Genomic DNA, 14,856 nt, shown 5'->3' on the forward strand with positions numbered 1-14,856 from the left:
AAAATACGGATGATACTAGCTAGTTAAAAAAAAAAACAAAGTTGACAATGTATGGGACAAAACAAATGTGTCCCTAGCTTAAAGTCAGATTTAGTTCTAATTTAAGACTCACTAACATGCATTGTCAAAAGACTAATGTCAAATTGTCTACTTATGCGATGCCGGTTACTTCACTTAATACTTGAAGTGAAATGTTTGTATCTAAATGCAATTAAATATAATTAAAAGAGGGAATCCAGCTATCCTTAGCTAACAGACTGATTTCCGCATTGTCTCAAAACATGATGGATGAGTACTGTTGCATCACCGTATACAGTGTAGGTCTTCCTGTGAGGAAAGACTGGAAGTATACTCAAACATTAAACAATTAAGAGGAATTACAAGTGAAACAGGCTTTGGATCAGATAAGAGTGTAAATAAGGAGGAGTTGTTACCCCGCCATTCTGGGCCTGGGACGACTACGTCATTCTTTTTGGGCGTGGACCCAGACTGAGGCGCTTTACTCGGATTGCCAGGTTGGCTCAAAAGCCACGTTCTATTACAATATTTACCACATTTAGTCCGGATTGGATATTCTTTTAGAGTTACTGCTAATTCTAAACAAAAACTACAGCAAAGTGAATAGTGAAGGGTTTCATTGTTGCATGGCATGTGACGCAGCAGTGCTAGAGTCTCTGCGTGGTTCTTCTTCGTCTTGAAAAGGGGGAGGTAGTTAACACATCTGGCAACCCGGAGTGAGTTTTTGGCTACATCACAGAGGCCTTCGAGTACGCTACCGGCGTGTTCTCATTGTACGAATTAACCAGGCAAGGTAAGGAATGTAATTACTTTTGGTTATACTTTATCAAACATCTTTTTAATATGTTTTAACTTGTATGACTTCATAAGGGTATCAATTGCGTCTACCCCAGCGTGTATTTTAACGGTTAATGCTCAACGTTAGCCTAGAAGCTAACTAGGTAGGCTAATATGGCGCAGGGTGCGAGGGCCTCTTTTGTTCTTCAAGCAGGGCGCGGTAGTATGCACCCACGTAAATCATTACAAGTCATTTATCGTCAGATATTTTCGTCGTAATGTAATCTGGGAAAGTACTACTAGTATACCTAAGACACTTTGCGATATTTCAGAATCTACCTTTTGTGAAGTGGCGGGTCGCTATATTGAATGAAGCCGGAAATGTGCTTAGTATGTGTCTTCTTTCTATGTTTATATCCTCTATAATGACTTATTGCTTATTATACACACAAGAGGAAAACTAACATTCCAACATAATGGGCTATGCAATGTTAGCCGTCTTAGAAAATCTAAATATGGCGCCAACTACGTCCGTGCATACCAGTTCAAAATTACTGTGGTACTGTAATATACGGTATTTCCGTACTAAACATTCTATGCTTTATTAATTACTAATAAAAGAGTTGATGAACACAGTGTCTTCGTTTACTCTGAATTCTCAAACTGTACAAAAAATACATTAAAGTCTTGTTTTTAAGGCTTCTATCCAGTAATGGCTGATGAGGGCTACGTTGTACGAATCAGGGGTCTCCCTTGGTCCTGTTCGGTGGATGAAGTGCAGAGATTTTTCTCCGGTGAGTAATTTTTTTTTTGGGTGAATTAAGCTTGTATAAATAAATAGCCGATAGCAGCCTGAATGGATGAAACTTATTTTTTTATTTCAGATTGCAAAATGCTGGGTAACGGCGGCGGTGTCCACTTCACCACCACGCGAGAGGGTCGTCCCAGCGGAGAGGCATTTGTCGAGTTGGAAACAGAAGAAGACCTTAAGATAGCCTTGAAGAAGGACAGAGAAACTATGGGGCACAGATATGTGGAGGGTGAGGTCCACAACAATGTGAATATGTTAGACACAATAACATTCATTTTTTGTCTCTTGTCTCACAGGTTTTTGTAATTAAAAACAGTTTTTGGCTTGTCACAAGTGTACATTATGTAATGTATTTTAAGTCAACAATAGAACCTGAGTACAGTAAAACAGTAGTATGCGGCTAATTAGTAATAAGTAATAAGTGAATTTCCACCAACTGATTCTTTTTCATACTTGTGGCACAGAAAACCTGTTTACAGTGTAATAAATATGATTTTAAACCTTAGAGCCCTCTAGACATGAAGTAACACCCCTATAGTCACCTTTAATCTTATATTACCCAATATAGTAAGACATAATAATAACAAATAAGCAATAAAAAATTGTTTTTGCATTTTTTTGGCCACTCATTTTCTTGTTGGTGCTTTCTAAAGATATAAAAATGGCTAAAAAGAGGCAACTAAGAATGCACATAATGGGAGGGAAACAGCCTAATTTACTGGCATATTGACACCCCGCCACACCACACTGGATAGCGACTAGCTTCACCACATGTGTGCTCATAGCGCCACACTCACAACGCGTCAGGTCGCCATTGCTGCTCTGTTTTTGTTTTGGAAAGGTTTATGCTCTGTGTAGCGTTGGCTTGTATGTTGCTACGTGGGATTGGTTGAAAGTATGGCAAAATACTGTCACAGTGGCGAGGAACAACTGTATTTTCCCATTTGGAGATGCGGCCATCACTTCTTTCTCTTAATATATTTTTATTCTGTGTGATTTAGTTTTTAAATCCAACAATGTGGAGATGGATTGGGTCATGAAGCACACCGGTCCAAACTGTCCGGAGACAGCAGGAGATGGGCTCGTGCGGCTGCGAGGTCTCCCCTTTGGCTGCAGCAAGGAGGAGATTGTCCAGTTTTTCTCAGGTATGAAGTTTTCTTCATCTGTGACTGTAAAACTTATGCTCCTCTTCCTCCCCCTCGTACATCTTGTCTTGCTTCTCTTCTCTCATAGACTTTGACTAATTCATAGCATACCAATAATGAATCTTATGTCCTTTATTCATTAATGAAATTACACCAGAAACGGAAGCTAAGAAAAAACGGTCAAGGGTAGGAATGTCCAAACGTTCAAAAGCTGGTGTAATTGTAATTTTTGTTTTTGTTAAAGGAATGTGTAGAATAAGTTAATTTTAGCTTGACAATTTCATACCAGCACGTACCAAATGTGGTGACCTTTCAGGAGCGTCTCCCTCGTTATCCCGCATTCATCAACTTGTTTATTCTAATAGAAGCGAGGAGAACGGTTAAACAACGATCCTCCGTTTCAAAGTTGTTTTTTCTTAACTGTAATTACACAATAGTACACTCAGTACCAACGACTAAACACTCTCCCGCCACACGACCCTCATTTCCTTCCTCTGCCGTCTAAAAGCCTCATGTGAAATGTTGACGTCGCACAAAACGGGTCAGCAATAATCTGAATTCATGTCACCCAACAGACACTGTGCCCTTCTTCATACTGTTCCATTTCTCTATCCTCCTGTCTTTTTAACCCCCCCAAATCCAATGTAATATGTTGAAAAGTGCCAGTTGCAGGCTACCAACTCAACTGGTGTTTGATGATGATGTGTGTATATATAGAGTGTTCCATAAGTTTTCTCTCTCTCTCTTAGAGACATTTCTCTTTGTGATTGGGCATGTGATTTAATATGTTCCCCGCTGGGGTTATCTGTCCTTGGGTTGAAGGGTTGGAAATCGTGCCAAATGGGATAACATTGCCGGTGGACATCCAGGGGAGGAGTACGGGGGAGGCCTTCGTGCAGTTTGCTTCACAGGATATAGCTGAAAAGGCTCTAAAGAAACACAAGGAAAGAATAGGGCACAGGTGGGGATGGTTGGTTGGTTGGCTGGAAACATTGCTTTTCTTATGGTGTGCACCCTCAACATGAACCCACTGACACTTGAGCTAACCATTTTTGTATTTGTCACCACAAACACACTAACATCCATGTCAGATCCCACTATGAAACATAATCCACTTTTCCAATGGGAATATACACTTAAGTGCTTTGGCGCCTTTCAAAAATTGAGTGCATTCACACATTTTTGACAAATGGTGCACAAGCCATCAATTCAGGTTTCATAATGGTAAGAATAATCCCCGGTGGTGCGTCTGAGGCCCGCTGTGCACAAGGACATGGAGCCCACTTTCACAGGTAAATGCTTAGTGAGCTTCAGCAGCACTCTGCCCCTCTCATAGCAGGACTGTGGTTTTCATGGCAGCAAACACAGGGCATCCTGTTTGCAATCACAACTCCAAAATCAATCCAGGTAACCATAAGAAAAGTGCAAGGCCCTTTATGCATTTGGAGAGCTTCCCTTTTTTGCTGTTAAACCTGTTCTTGTAGCCTTGCCTATAAACACAGCATAACTTTGAGGGACTACACCATGACAGATTCTGCATAGCCCGCAGTCATTAAGCGACGACGTGACCCTAAAGCGGCCCTCACTGTGCTATTTCTATGCACGTAGGTACATTGAGATCTTCAAGAGTAGCCGCGCTGAGGTGCGAACCCATTATGAGCCCCAGCGCAAGCCCATGGGCATGCAAAGGCCAGGCCCCTATGACCGTCCCTCTGGCGGCCGCGGCGGCTACAACATGATGGGCCGGGGCGGATCCTATGACCGAATGCGCCGCGGAGGCTACGGAGGAGGTGTGTCGAGTGGACGAAGATCTGAAATCAGATTTGGTGATCAATTGTTGCCGCATTCTCCCCATTCATGTCAAACAAGGCACACAAGTGGTACTCGGAGCCCAAATGATCTCTCACGAGGCATGTTAATCTCAATGTTGTACATACAGGCGTGTCGGACGGCCGCTACAATGACGGGGGCTCGTCCTTCCAGAGCACAACGGGCCACTGCGTCCACATGAGGGGGCTGCCGTACAGAGCCACAGAGTCGGACATCTACATTGTAAGACTGCTACAATTAGCTCTTACTAGAGAATTTGTTCATTTATTTCCCGAAACCCCCCCTTTTTTTTGTCAGTTCTTCTCCCCATTAAATCCAGTGCGGGTGCATATTGAGGTTGGCCCTGATGGCAGAGTAACAGGGGAGGCCGATGTGGAGTTTGCCACGCACGAGGACGCCGTGGCAGCCATGTCCAAAGACAAAGCCAACATGCGTGAGTGTCTTTTTTTTTTTAAACCGTTGAGGTCATTGCACGTGAGCGTTTCATTTCACGCTCTTGTCTCGGCCCCTCAGAGCACCGCTACGTGGAGCTGTTCCTCAACTCAACAGCAGGTGGCAGCAACGGCGGCTACAGCAGCCAGATGATGGGGGGTGAGTCATGGCGATTCAAAAGCTTTTTTTTTTTTCCATGGTTTCCTAAATAAGTAATATCAATGTCTTCATCACAGGGAGCCAGTCGTCTTACAGTGGCGGACAACTGAGCTCAGGCTATTCGGGTGGGTACAGCAGCCAAGGAAACATGGGCGGCTACAGCGACTACAGTGAGTGTTACCTCCGTTACAATGACGCATTTACTGTAACTAACTGGAATCAGTCTGTGGTCCTATAGTATGTATTTCATCTCTCTTGTTAGGTAACCAGGGCGGCATGGGAAGCAGTTACTATGGCAGCGGAGGAGGCGGCGGTAGCAGAAGCTCTATGAATGGACTCGGCGGGGGCTGGGGAATGTAGGGTTGTTTTGTAAGAATTGTACCTTTTTTCCCCCCCCCCGTGCTCATTTGTTTTAACTCAGCATTTTGCTACAAGGACTGGAAATGTCTCAGCGGTAAACACGGGAAAGGTCATGGTGAGATTTTGTACGTAGCGAGGGATGGGGTTGGAAGTTTTGTTTTTTTTTTATGTGTCCAAGAGGAATTGCTCACATCCCACTTCAAGTTCGCTCCATTTTCGACCCTGGATTGTTAAAATACCCCCAGTTGTTTCCCCAAAGGCAACCCATCTTGTCTTGGTAGTGTTCTTTTCTATGTCAGAGTGCATGAACAATATGGGCATTTTAGACATTTTTCTTTTACATCTAATGCTTTAATTTAGTTGTACAATAATAATCTGAATTCGGTCTTGACATACAGCATGTTTTAAGGTGCGACTGCTGACTGGGTACTTTTATCTTGATGGAAACCCTCTCAGAAGCAAGTCGATCTGCAATCTGCTGTCATGAAGGTTTCTTCTGCGTCTAATGACATTTGTATTTTCTGTGAGCAAAGTGAATAAACTAGTTGGACTATGTCATGGAAACATTGCAAATTTTAATCATTCATTTAAAAAGTGTCTAATTCCCAGACTATTATAGAAAAACAGCGTTTTCAGTGTTCACAATCCACATGTTAATACATTCTAAAATATACATTTTTTTTTATCATTCTACAATCATTTACAGTTTGCAAAGACACAGGGCAGATGTTTGTAAACTGGTAGCAAATACAATGAATATTAAAATAAAAGTACACAATACAATCTTGGTGGAACTTTTAACATCAGAATATTAGAAAAGCTGATATTAAAAACAGTCAATTCATTCCTCACTACTTTGACAATCTCGCACAACTAATCCATCCAATCCCAACCAGAATTCCCACAGGCCTGCTTCCAATATCTAGTGCATATATATATATATATATATATATATATATATATATATATATATATATATATATTGTGTTACAGCGTTCTGTAGTGACGCAACGCTTGAACCAGTTAGTGTGTCTCGCATACAGCTACACTTTTCACTCTTCTGGTGGAACCACGATAGTGAAAATAAATGCGTGATTGTCACAAACCTCACTCTGCTCCTCTGAAAAGCGACAGTAACGACTAAGCAGCGTAGTCGTCTTATTGTAATACATAAAAAGGTTGCTAGCGCTTCGGCTGGAAGACCAGAATCAAAGACTTGGCCTTACGTTGATCCAAGAGAATGCCTGTGTTTTATGCAGTTTAAAAGGTTGCTGCTAATTTGCATAACCTTTGGCTCCAAGGTAACGATGATTAAAACAGCAAGTGAGCTTCCTGATGTGTTGGTTGAGATTATAAACGTGATAAAGTTATGGATTATTGTAGTGTTTTTTTTAGTACTGTATTTTATGTTCTGTGTACACTGCGAGTGACTTCAATGGTAATTTAGACGCTAAAATTCAATTAACCATGTGCCGTAGGAACAGAAAACCTGAGGGCCAACTACCTATATATGTTCCTGAATTTCAGGTATCAACACATGTGGATGTCATTCTGACGCAAACGTGGCTAAGCAGCGTGAGATCCAAATGTTTGCGATGGTGTCAGGAACCTGTGGATGAACTCCTCTGCAGCAAGAGAGCGTGACACATGTCACAAACCCGCACCGGCCGAGGATACGACGGTAAAGCCAGCTCGTTACTGGAGCAAGTGTTGCAGTAAATATCCCCACAGTTCCTGCAGTGGTGCTGAAACCAAAAACCGAGTGAACCGGTGATCCTGTTGGACATGGAACGGATATGAAAAGGAGCCTACCTTTCTTCGTGCGATGGAGAACTCCTTCTGACACTGCTTGCATTGTGTGGCCTCGTCATCTTTTAACCAAGCATGACCCTGCCGAGAAAATTGGTAAATTACAATCCAAGTAATAATCAACCTGGGGTTCCTCGATTATACCTTTAGAGCTTTGTTAACCTCCTTAAAGTCCTCCATCTTGAGTTTAGACCTTGAGGGCGGTGCGCGGACATGTCAACAAAATGTCACTGATAATGAAATGGTGCATGTTGAATAAAAACACTGACTGGCTGAGATGCAGTCCCATCTCCTGCAACGCCTGCTCCTGCTGCTCACACATCTGCTGCAGCTGCTGCTTCTCGTGCTTCAGATCCTGCAACTCCTGCAACAACATAAACGTCAAAGCATCTACAAGAGTTTTGACGATAATAGCGTCCACTAATTCCTACTACTGGACTTTCTGGAGTCACTACAGGAACGGAAAAGTGATTCATTTGCAATCACTGACCAAGTGCAGGCCTTCTAGTTGCTGCAGCTGCGTTCGAAGCTCGGTGCTGTTGTCCTGCTCCCTCTGAAGAGCTTTCTGTAGGCCTTGTCTCTGCTCCCTCTCAACCAAAAGCTCCTTCTCCAAGCCCAGCCTGGCCACGAGCAGAAAGCAAATACGGCTACAATTAGAAGAGCGTCTCACCGCCGTTGGAAATGATCAACAACAAAAGACAAACAATATTGAGTAAGAAAGGCAATGAAAGGAGCTGGAAGGTAAAGACCTTAATGTGTCCAGGTCACTCAGCTGCTTCTGAAGAGCGTTGACTTTTCCCTCCAGGTCCTCCTTCAGGTCGTTATTCAACTGGTCGTTCTTTTTACTGTCCTGTTCTGAGCTGTTAAGCCTTAAAAAAAAATGACAATTTATCATCACTTTCACTGTTTTCATATCGTGTTTCATATTCTAGATTAGATTAGAGATGGTGAGATGGATGGATGGATGGATGGAGAGATGGATGGAGAGAGAGATGGATGGAGAGATGGAGAGATGGAAAGAGAGATGGAGAGAGAAATGAGAGAGAGATGGATGAGAGAGGGACGGAGAGAGAGATGGAGAGAGAGATGGAGAGAGGGATGAGAGATTGATGAGAGAGAGGTGGAGAGATGGATGAGAGAGAGAGAGATGGATGAGAGAGAAAGAGATGGAGAGATGGATGGAGAGAGAGATGGAGAGATGGATGGAGAGAGAGATGAAGGATGGATGGAGAGATGTAGAGATGGATGAGAGAGAGAGAGAGATGGATGGAGAGAGCGATGGATGAGAGAGAGAGAGAGATGGATGGAGAGAGAGATGGATGAGAGAGAGAGAGATGGATGGAGAGAGAGATGGATGGAGAGAGAGATGGAGAGATGGATGGAGAGAGAGATGAGGGATGGATGGAGAGATATAGAGATGGATGAGAGAGAGAGAGAGATGGATGGAGAGAGAGATGGATGAGAGAGAGAGAGAGATGGATGAGAGAGAGAGAGAGATGGATGGAGAGAGAGAGATGGATGGAGAGAGAGATGGATGGCGAGAGAGATGGATGAGAGAGAGAGATGGATGAGAGAGAGATGGAGAGATGGATGGAGAGAGAGATGGATGAGAGAGAGATGGGTGGAGAGAGAGATGGATGAGAGAGAGAGATGGAGAAATGGATGGAGAGACATGGATGGATGGAGAGAGAGATAGATAGAGAGAGAGATAGAGAGATGGATGGAGAGAGAGATGGAGAGATGGATGGAGAGAGAGATGGAGAGATGGATGGAGAGAGAGATGGAGAGATGGATGGAGAGAGAGATGGAGAGATGGATGGAGAGAGAGATGGAGAGAGAGATGGAGAGAGAGATGGATGGGGAGATGGATGGAGAGAGAGATGGATGGAGAGAGAGATGGATGGAGAGAGAGATGGATGGAGAGAGAGATGGATGGGGAGATGGATGGGGAGAGAGAGATGGATGGAGAGAGAGATGGATGGAGAGATGGATGGGGAGAGATGGATGGAGAGAGAGATGGATGGGGAGAGATGGATGGAGAGAAAGATGGGGAGAGATGGAGAGATGGATGGAGAGAGGGATGAGAGATGGATGGAGAGAGAGATGGATGGAGAGAGAGATGAAGAGAGAGATGGATGGAGAGATGGATGGAGAGAGATGGATGGAGAGATGGATGGAGAGAGATGGATGGAGAGAGATGGATGGAGAGATGGATGGAGAGAGGGATGAGAGATGGATGGAGAGAGAGATGAAGAGAGAGATGGATGGGGAGATGGATGGAGAGAGATGGAGAGATGGATGGAGAGATGGATAGATAGATATAGATATAGATAAAGAGATATTGTCATTGCACAATAACACAGCAGTGAAATTGCCAAGAAAAAGTCGTTGCCTAGCTCCCGTATAATAATAACAATAAATAATAACTAACAATGTGGAGAACAAATAGATGAATCAGATATGAACAATGTACAGCGTAAACAGTCATTGGAAAAACCTTCCATTAAAAACTTGACTCTGTGTGACATGTGGGCCAGGTTATATGAATTATTTGTAGTAATTGAATAATCATGTATTCATCCCAGCGCTAGGGAATGACTGCATGAATGCATGGAGACCAGTACCTCTGTGCTAGCTCCATCATTGCTTTCTCCATGTCTATCATCTTCTGCTCCAGTTCTTCCGTCTGTGTCTTCTTCTTTGCCGCCTCTCGTTCAAAGTCCTGCAGGGAAACACCATAAATGTGGACTCTCTTAAATCCACATTATTTATTGATTTGTATTATTTTTTTTTTACCTGTGCTTTGTGGAACATCTGAAGGTTGAGACTCTTGACTTGGTCTAGTTGGAGTCGTAAGGCCACCAGTGAGTCCTGTTTCTCATGAGAGTCCTTCTCCAGCAGCTTCATGGCCACCTCCATCTCCTGCTTCAGCCCCAACTGCAGCTCCAGCTCATGCGCCAACTCCTAATATGTATTGTTATGTATTTTTATACACACATTTCAGTTTTTGCTGATTTGCTAAATCGGATTTGGGTCAACAAGAAAATAGCGTTTACACACACGGACAAGGTTTCAAGTGCATATGGTCGACCCCTGACCTGGTGAATGCGTTTTTCCTCCTTGTACTGCTTCCACACAACATTATACATCTCATCCAGGCCTTGGCGGGTTTGTTTGTAAGTCTCCAGCTCGGTCTGGCTGTCTTGAAGAGCAGCCTGGAAAAGCACAATGATGGGTATTGAGTACAGGATGTTATTATAGGAGTGGACTCCTCACATCCACACAACACACAGGATGGGATTCAGCAGAGCTAAAACTAAAACAAAACTCCCGTAAAATAGAAACATTAATAATACATCAATGATGCAGTCACATTCTGACCTCTTCCTTTTTCTGATTGGACAGCAAGATGGACTCGTTGTCAAGTCTCAGCTGTTCCTGTTCTTCTCGCAGAGAGTTGATTCTGTCAGTCGCTGCTGTTAGCTGAACGACACAATACAAATAGACGGTGTAGACATTGAAAGAGTGAAGGAAAATACATTTATGGGGATCACAATACATGAAAATATGAGCTGGAAACCTCATATTACAAATATACAACATAACGTGGGCAGAAATATTTCAATATTGAACAAAGCAATATTTGTTCTCAATCAGAAATCACTCCACACTCTTTATTGTTCTCTGGTTCTACCATATAAGCAATCTTCACTCGCTAAATGTACTGCAAAAAAGGCCAGTAAGGATAATTCATAATGCCGCCTACAGAGAACATACTAACCTTATCCTTATTTGTAAAATCACAAATACTTCAACTTGCTGATATAGTTAATATTCAAACAGCTAAAATAATGCATGAGGCTAAAAATTTAGCATTTAGCTAAAAATGTCATCCAATACTTCTCTACAAGAGAACCAGTCATGATGTGCTATATATATATATCACTATATTGACAGTTATGGTACCCATTATGTCATTGTATGGTCATATCACTTCGTACTTTGGTACGTGACAAAAATAAAATAAGTTAAAAAAAACCAAACTTAACATTAACATTAAACTTTCATATCAAGGCGGGGGCCTCAAACTAGTGTCCTGCGGTCCACATTTGGCCCGTGGACCGCATGTTTGAGACCCCTGCTATAAGGTAATAGGACTATAAAGGTGACTATAGGGGTGTTATTTCATGTTTAGAGGCCTCTAATAATGTTTTAAAAAACACATTTCAAGCACCGTTTATTATGTTATTGTATGGTCATTTTTTTTTAACTATATTAGGAAAGCAGGAAGTGAACAAATGTAACAGTTACTGATTGTTAAAGTACCAAATGGAGGGGTAGGATTTAATAAGCTTTGCTTCTTCCTACTCCTTTTGGACATGTGGAACTGTGAACTGATTATGTGATGCATTCAATTGTAATCTGATGCATGTTCAAATGAAATAAAACCATTATTATTATTATTATTATTAGAAATGTTTACAATGTCACTGTTATCAACACGGTTAATCAGCCTGTATTTCCTCCTGAATACAAGTTGACAAATATGGTGAAGACCCATTTGTGTTCCAGTGAATAAAAGCTTGGATGCGTGTGGTCCACCACATTAAATCACTTTGGGATGAACTAGAACACAGATGATGATATCCAACATCAGTAACCTCTGACTCTCATAACAAAAATAAAATCCTCCCGGTACTCATTGAGTACTTTACCCCCCCTGTATGTTCTAAACAACTCATTCAACTTCTGACCTCCTCTATAAGTTTGCTGTTGGTCTTCTCCAGAGAGTCCATCTTTGCCTGCAGGTCAGTGACAGTGCCACTAAGGTGACGATTTAACTCCTCGATGTAATGCTTCTGGTCCAAAATGGCGGTCATCTTGGCATCACTGAAAAGATAGAAAGGGCAAAAAAAAAGCTACAAATTATAACGTTACTGGAGTATGCAGTGGTACATTTGAAGTCACTCTGAAATGTGCAAGGTTCAACCACTGGTTTGTTCGGTTCCTGAATCGGCGCCAGCACTTGTATTGAGCATGCAGATCCCGTGTGATGACAACAGCAGCGTGTGCTAGCGTGTTTAGCAAAGAGTAGGAGTGATGCGTATCTCTCTGAAATATCTATTTTTAACTATTTTTGAATCTGATCAATGTTACTTCCTGGTTGCTGTGCAGCGTGTATTTCTATGAGGAAAGTGGCACGCCGAGTTCTTATAAAACGTCACCTTGTGGCCGTTTTTCCAGCTTAAAACTGCACCAAGTACTCACTTCTTTGGAGTCTCAGTCTTGGTAGAATCTTTCAGGTAGAGGGAGAAGTCAATGACACCCACCTATATTTAAAAAAAAAACATTATAAAAAGTACCGTGTTATGTTATTCATTCTATAAGTGGAGATTAGAGTAGGGTTCCTCACCTGAGAATCCAAGTCCTCGCCTTTAATACAGAGGTTTGCATCAATTACATTCAGGCCCACAAGCAGCCCTCCCATCACTGCTCCTTCCTCCTCCATCATCAGAGCTCCGTGGTCATAAAACTCACTGGAATTACATAAATATGGATGTGATTCAGAAGACGGTAAGTCCGAATTTAACTCCTCAAATGGGGTTATTAACCTCAGAAGATCTTTACGGTCCAGCAAGGCTTTCACATAGTCTGCCATCGTCTTTTCCATGAGCGCTAAATGCAGCCACGCTCTACCTCTGCCCAAACCAGTCCTACGGAGAGAGGAGATAATGAAACTGTTTCTGACCCTGTTTGTGTACGTTCACAGTATTAAATTTGAATCAAATAAATGTTTTTCACTGCAGATTCCACAGTGGAATAATTGAGCCGAAGCATACTTGATTCCAGGAAGGTCTCTGGCGCTTGTGGCTATGTTGGCAGATTCCGGGCACAACTTCTCAGTCAGCTCCAAAGGTCCCCAAATGGACTTGTTCTGACCAATGAAGGATTTCTTAGCTGCAATTTTAAAGAAAGACCTGTTACTTTAACCGCCATACTTGTGCCGTTGCAGCATATCGATGAAAGCGCTTTCACCTTTCAGGCCATGTTTGAGGCAATGCTCCAGAACCAAGAAGAACTGCTGCAAAGGTGGGTACTCAGAGTCCAGAGTCCGACCCAGATTCAGTGAGGACTGGATTAAAACCTTGATGCTTAGCTTCAACATGCTAAGAAGATTGGTTCTTTCTATTGCCATGGGTTCTTTAAGGGGGACCACTGGTTTAAAGGAAAACAGTAACATCGTAAATGTAAACAGCTTTTATCTACAACAATATAAAAACCTCATGATCCAAAAGCCATAACATTAAGATTTAACCCTACAAGTCATGTGTTTGATCAGCTGACATCTTACTAAAAGTCCAACCGGAAGTATGAAGTTAGCCTAAGGGTACGGTGCTTCAAAACCCCTTACCTGGAAGCGTCTTTCCTGTGCTATTTAACTCTCTCTCTGGCTCTTTTTCCGTCGTGGAACTCAGAGCGGACCCATGCGAGGAGTTCCTCCGGGCAGAAGCGTAGCTCACCCCGCTGCTGAGTGTATCAGTGGCCTTGCGAGCCAGAGACAGAAGAGGAGCCGACCAGCTGCTCTCCACCGCCGGCTTGTCAGCGTGGTGGAGACTGTTGTTGTCGCGGGCATTGTCGTCAGTTTCCGTGTTTAAAAGTTTGGACCCGTCGTGCTCTTGTTTTGCTTCGCCATCACCTTCAGTTTTGTTTACTTCCCCTAACTCGTCGGCCATGTTTGTTCCCCCCTCCTTTCGCTCGATATTAGTCACGTGACATACACAGACCCGGGAATCTCGTTTATATACACCTTTATTACCGCCACCTATTGACTGGAGTCTAAACTACAGCTATGAACACATTTATCACATTTGATAGATTTGTATTTGTAAGTGAAATTACCCAGTTATGTTATTATTTATAACTGTATGATATATAACTATTTACATCACATGGCTTCATGAGATTTCTTGACTGAACGACTTACAGAAAACTAATAATTAGTGACTCTGCCATATTCCACGGACTGTAATGGCTATGTTTGTTCGTATATTTGAATCAATAAAGTTATCATAAACAAAGTAAGACATGTCTTACCGTTGCTTGTCTGAGTAGTGCCTCATAGTGCATACTAACTTAATAAAACATTTCTTAGCATACTATTAGTCAGTATATCTCACATTTCAGCCATCATTTTTATTTTATTTATTCACTAAAGACTACAACAATGACTGTCATACAATTTTTCACCACGTGGTGGTGCTAGTGGGTAGTGCAATGGCTGCGTCACACTGTCGTTTGTCCCTTAAAGTCTCTGTCGTGTCAATAATTTGTATCGAATGGGTATAAATGGTGAGCGGATAATTCACCTGCATTCGTGAATCGTGTCTGATTACCCCGTAAGATATTAAAAAAACTGCCATTAAAAGGAATGCCGTTTGTGTGGCTTTAACTCACTTGGGTGTCCAAACGTTTTCTAACAATGTTAGCACACATACAAAGTGAAGGGGGACCTTT

The 14,856-nt window shown here is 42.4% G+C and overlaps 2 protein-coding genes across 3 annotated transcripts; one reads left to right on the forward strand and one right to left on the reverse strand.

The window, feature by feature from the left end:
• The first annotated feature begins 687 nt into the window (after positions 1-687).
• On the forward strand, positions 688-6,087 carry hnrnph1 (heterogeneous nuclear ribonucleoprotein H1). Of its 2 annotated transcripts, none has more exons than XM_058063070.2 (11): positions 688-811; positions 1,494-1,589; positions 1,680-1,835; positions 2,608-2,751; positions 3,574-3,712; positions 4,360-4,577; positions 4,691-4,803; positions 4,879-5,014; positions 5,095-5,172; positions 5,250-5,342; positions 5,435-6,087. In XM_058063070.2, the coding sequence occupies exons 2-11, from the start codon at positions 1,508-1,510 to the stop codon at positions 5,530-5,532; spliced, it is 1,257 nt and encodes a 418-aa protein (XP_057919053.2). In that variant the 5' UTR covers positions 688-811; positions 1,494-1,507; the 3' UTR covers positions 5,533-6,087. The 2 variants fall into 2 exon arrangements, with proteins under 2 accessions (XP_057919053.2, XP_057919055.2); XM_058063072.2 differs by having other exon boundaries at positions 4,360-4,541.
• Positions 5,685-14,101, reverse strand: rufy1 (RUN and FYVE domain containing 1). The gene is made up of 17 exons (XM_058063069.2): positions 13,754-14,101; positions 13,378-13,557; positions 13,182-13,299; positions 12,954-13,055; positions 12,755-12,878; positions 12,610-12,671; positions 12,096-12,231; positions 10,723-10,824; positions 10,440-10,556; positions 10,138-10,305; positions 9,966-10,063; positions 8,091-8,210; positions 7,832-7,961; positions 7,611-7,705; positions 7,486-7,534; positions 7,345-7,422; positions 5,685-7,277 (listed from the first exon to the last, which is right to left on the reverse strand). The coding sequence occupies exons 1-17, from the start codon at positions 14,073-14,075 to the stop codon at positions 7,134-7,136; spliced, it is 2,145 nt and encodes a 714-aa protein (XP_057919052.2). The 5' UTR covers positions 14,076-14,101; the 3' UTR covers positions 5,685-7,133.
• Between the last annotated feature and the right edge of the window lie 755 nt (positions 14,102-14,856).

The sequence above is a fragment of the Doryrhamphus excisus genome, linkage group LG22 (assembly GCF_037039965.1).
Source record: "Doryrhamphus excisus strain RoL-2023G ecotype Guam linkage group LG22, RoL_Dexc_Guam_v1.1, whole genome shotgun sequence".
Lineage (NCBI taxonomy): Eukaryota > Metazoa > Chordata > Actinopteri > Syngnathiformes > Syngnathidae > Doryrhamphus > Doryrhamphus excisus.

Excerpts from the sequence above, each read along its gene's own strand:
- hnrnph1 (XM_058063070.2), top strand. The coding sequence starts at position 1,508 with ATGGCTGATGAGGGCTACGTTGTACGAATCAGGGGTCTCCCTTGGTCC. Across the intron at positions 2,752-3,573 it reads GATTGTCCAGTTTTTCTCAG|GGTTGGAAATCGTGCCAAAT; the intron begins GTATGAAGTTTT and ends CTTGGGTTGAAG. Across the intron at positions 5,173-5,249 it reads CAGCAGCCAGATGATGGGGG|GGAGCCAGTCGTCTTACAGT; the intron begins GTGAGTCATGGC and ends TCTTCATCACAG.
- rufy1 (XM_058063069.2), bottom strand. The coding sequence starts at position 14,075 with ATGGCCGACGAGTTAGGGGAAGTAAACAAAACTGAAGGTGATGGCGAA. Across the intron at positions 7,962-8,090 it reads AGTGACCTGGACACATTAAG|GCTGGGCTTGGAGAAGGAGC; the intron begins GTCTTTACCTTC and ends GCTCGTGGCCAG. Across the intron at positions 7,535-7,610 it reads ATGGGACTGCATCTCAGCCA|GTCTAAACTCAAGATGGAGG; the intron begins GTCAGTGTTTTT and ends ACCGCCCTCAAG.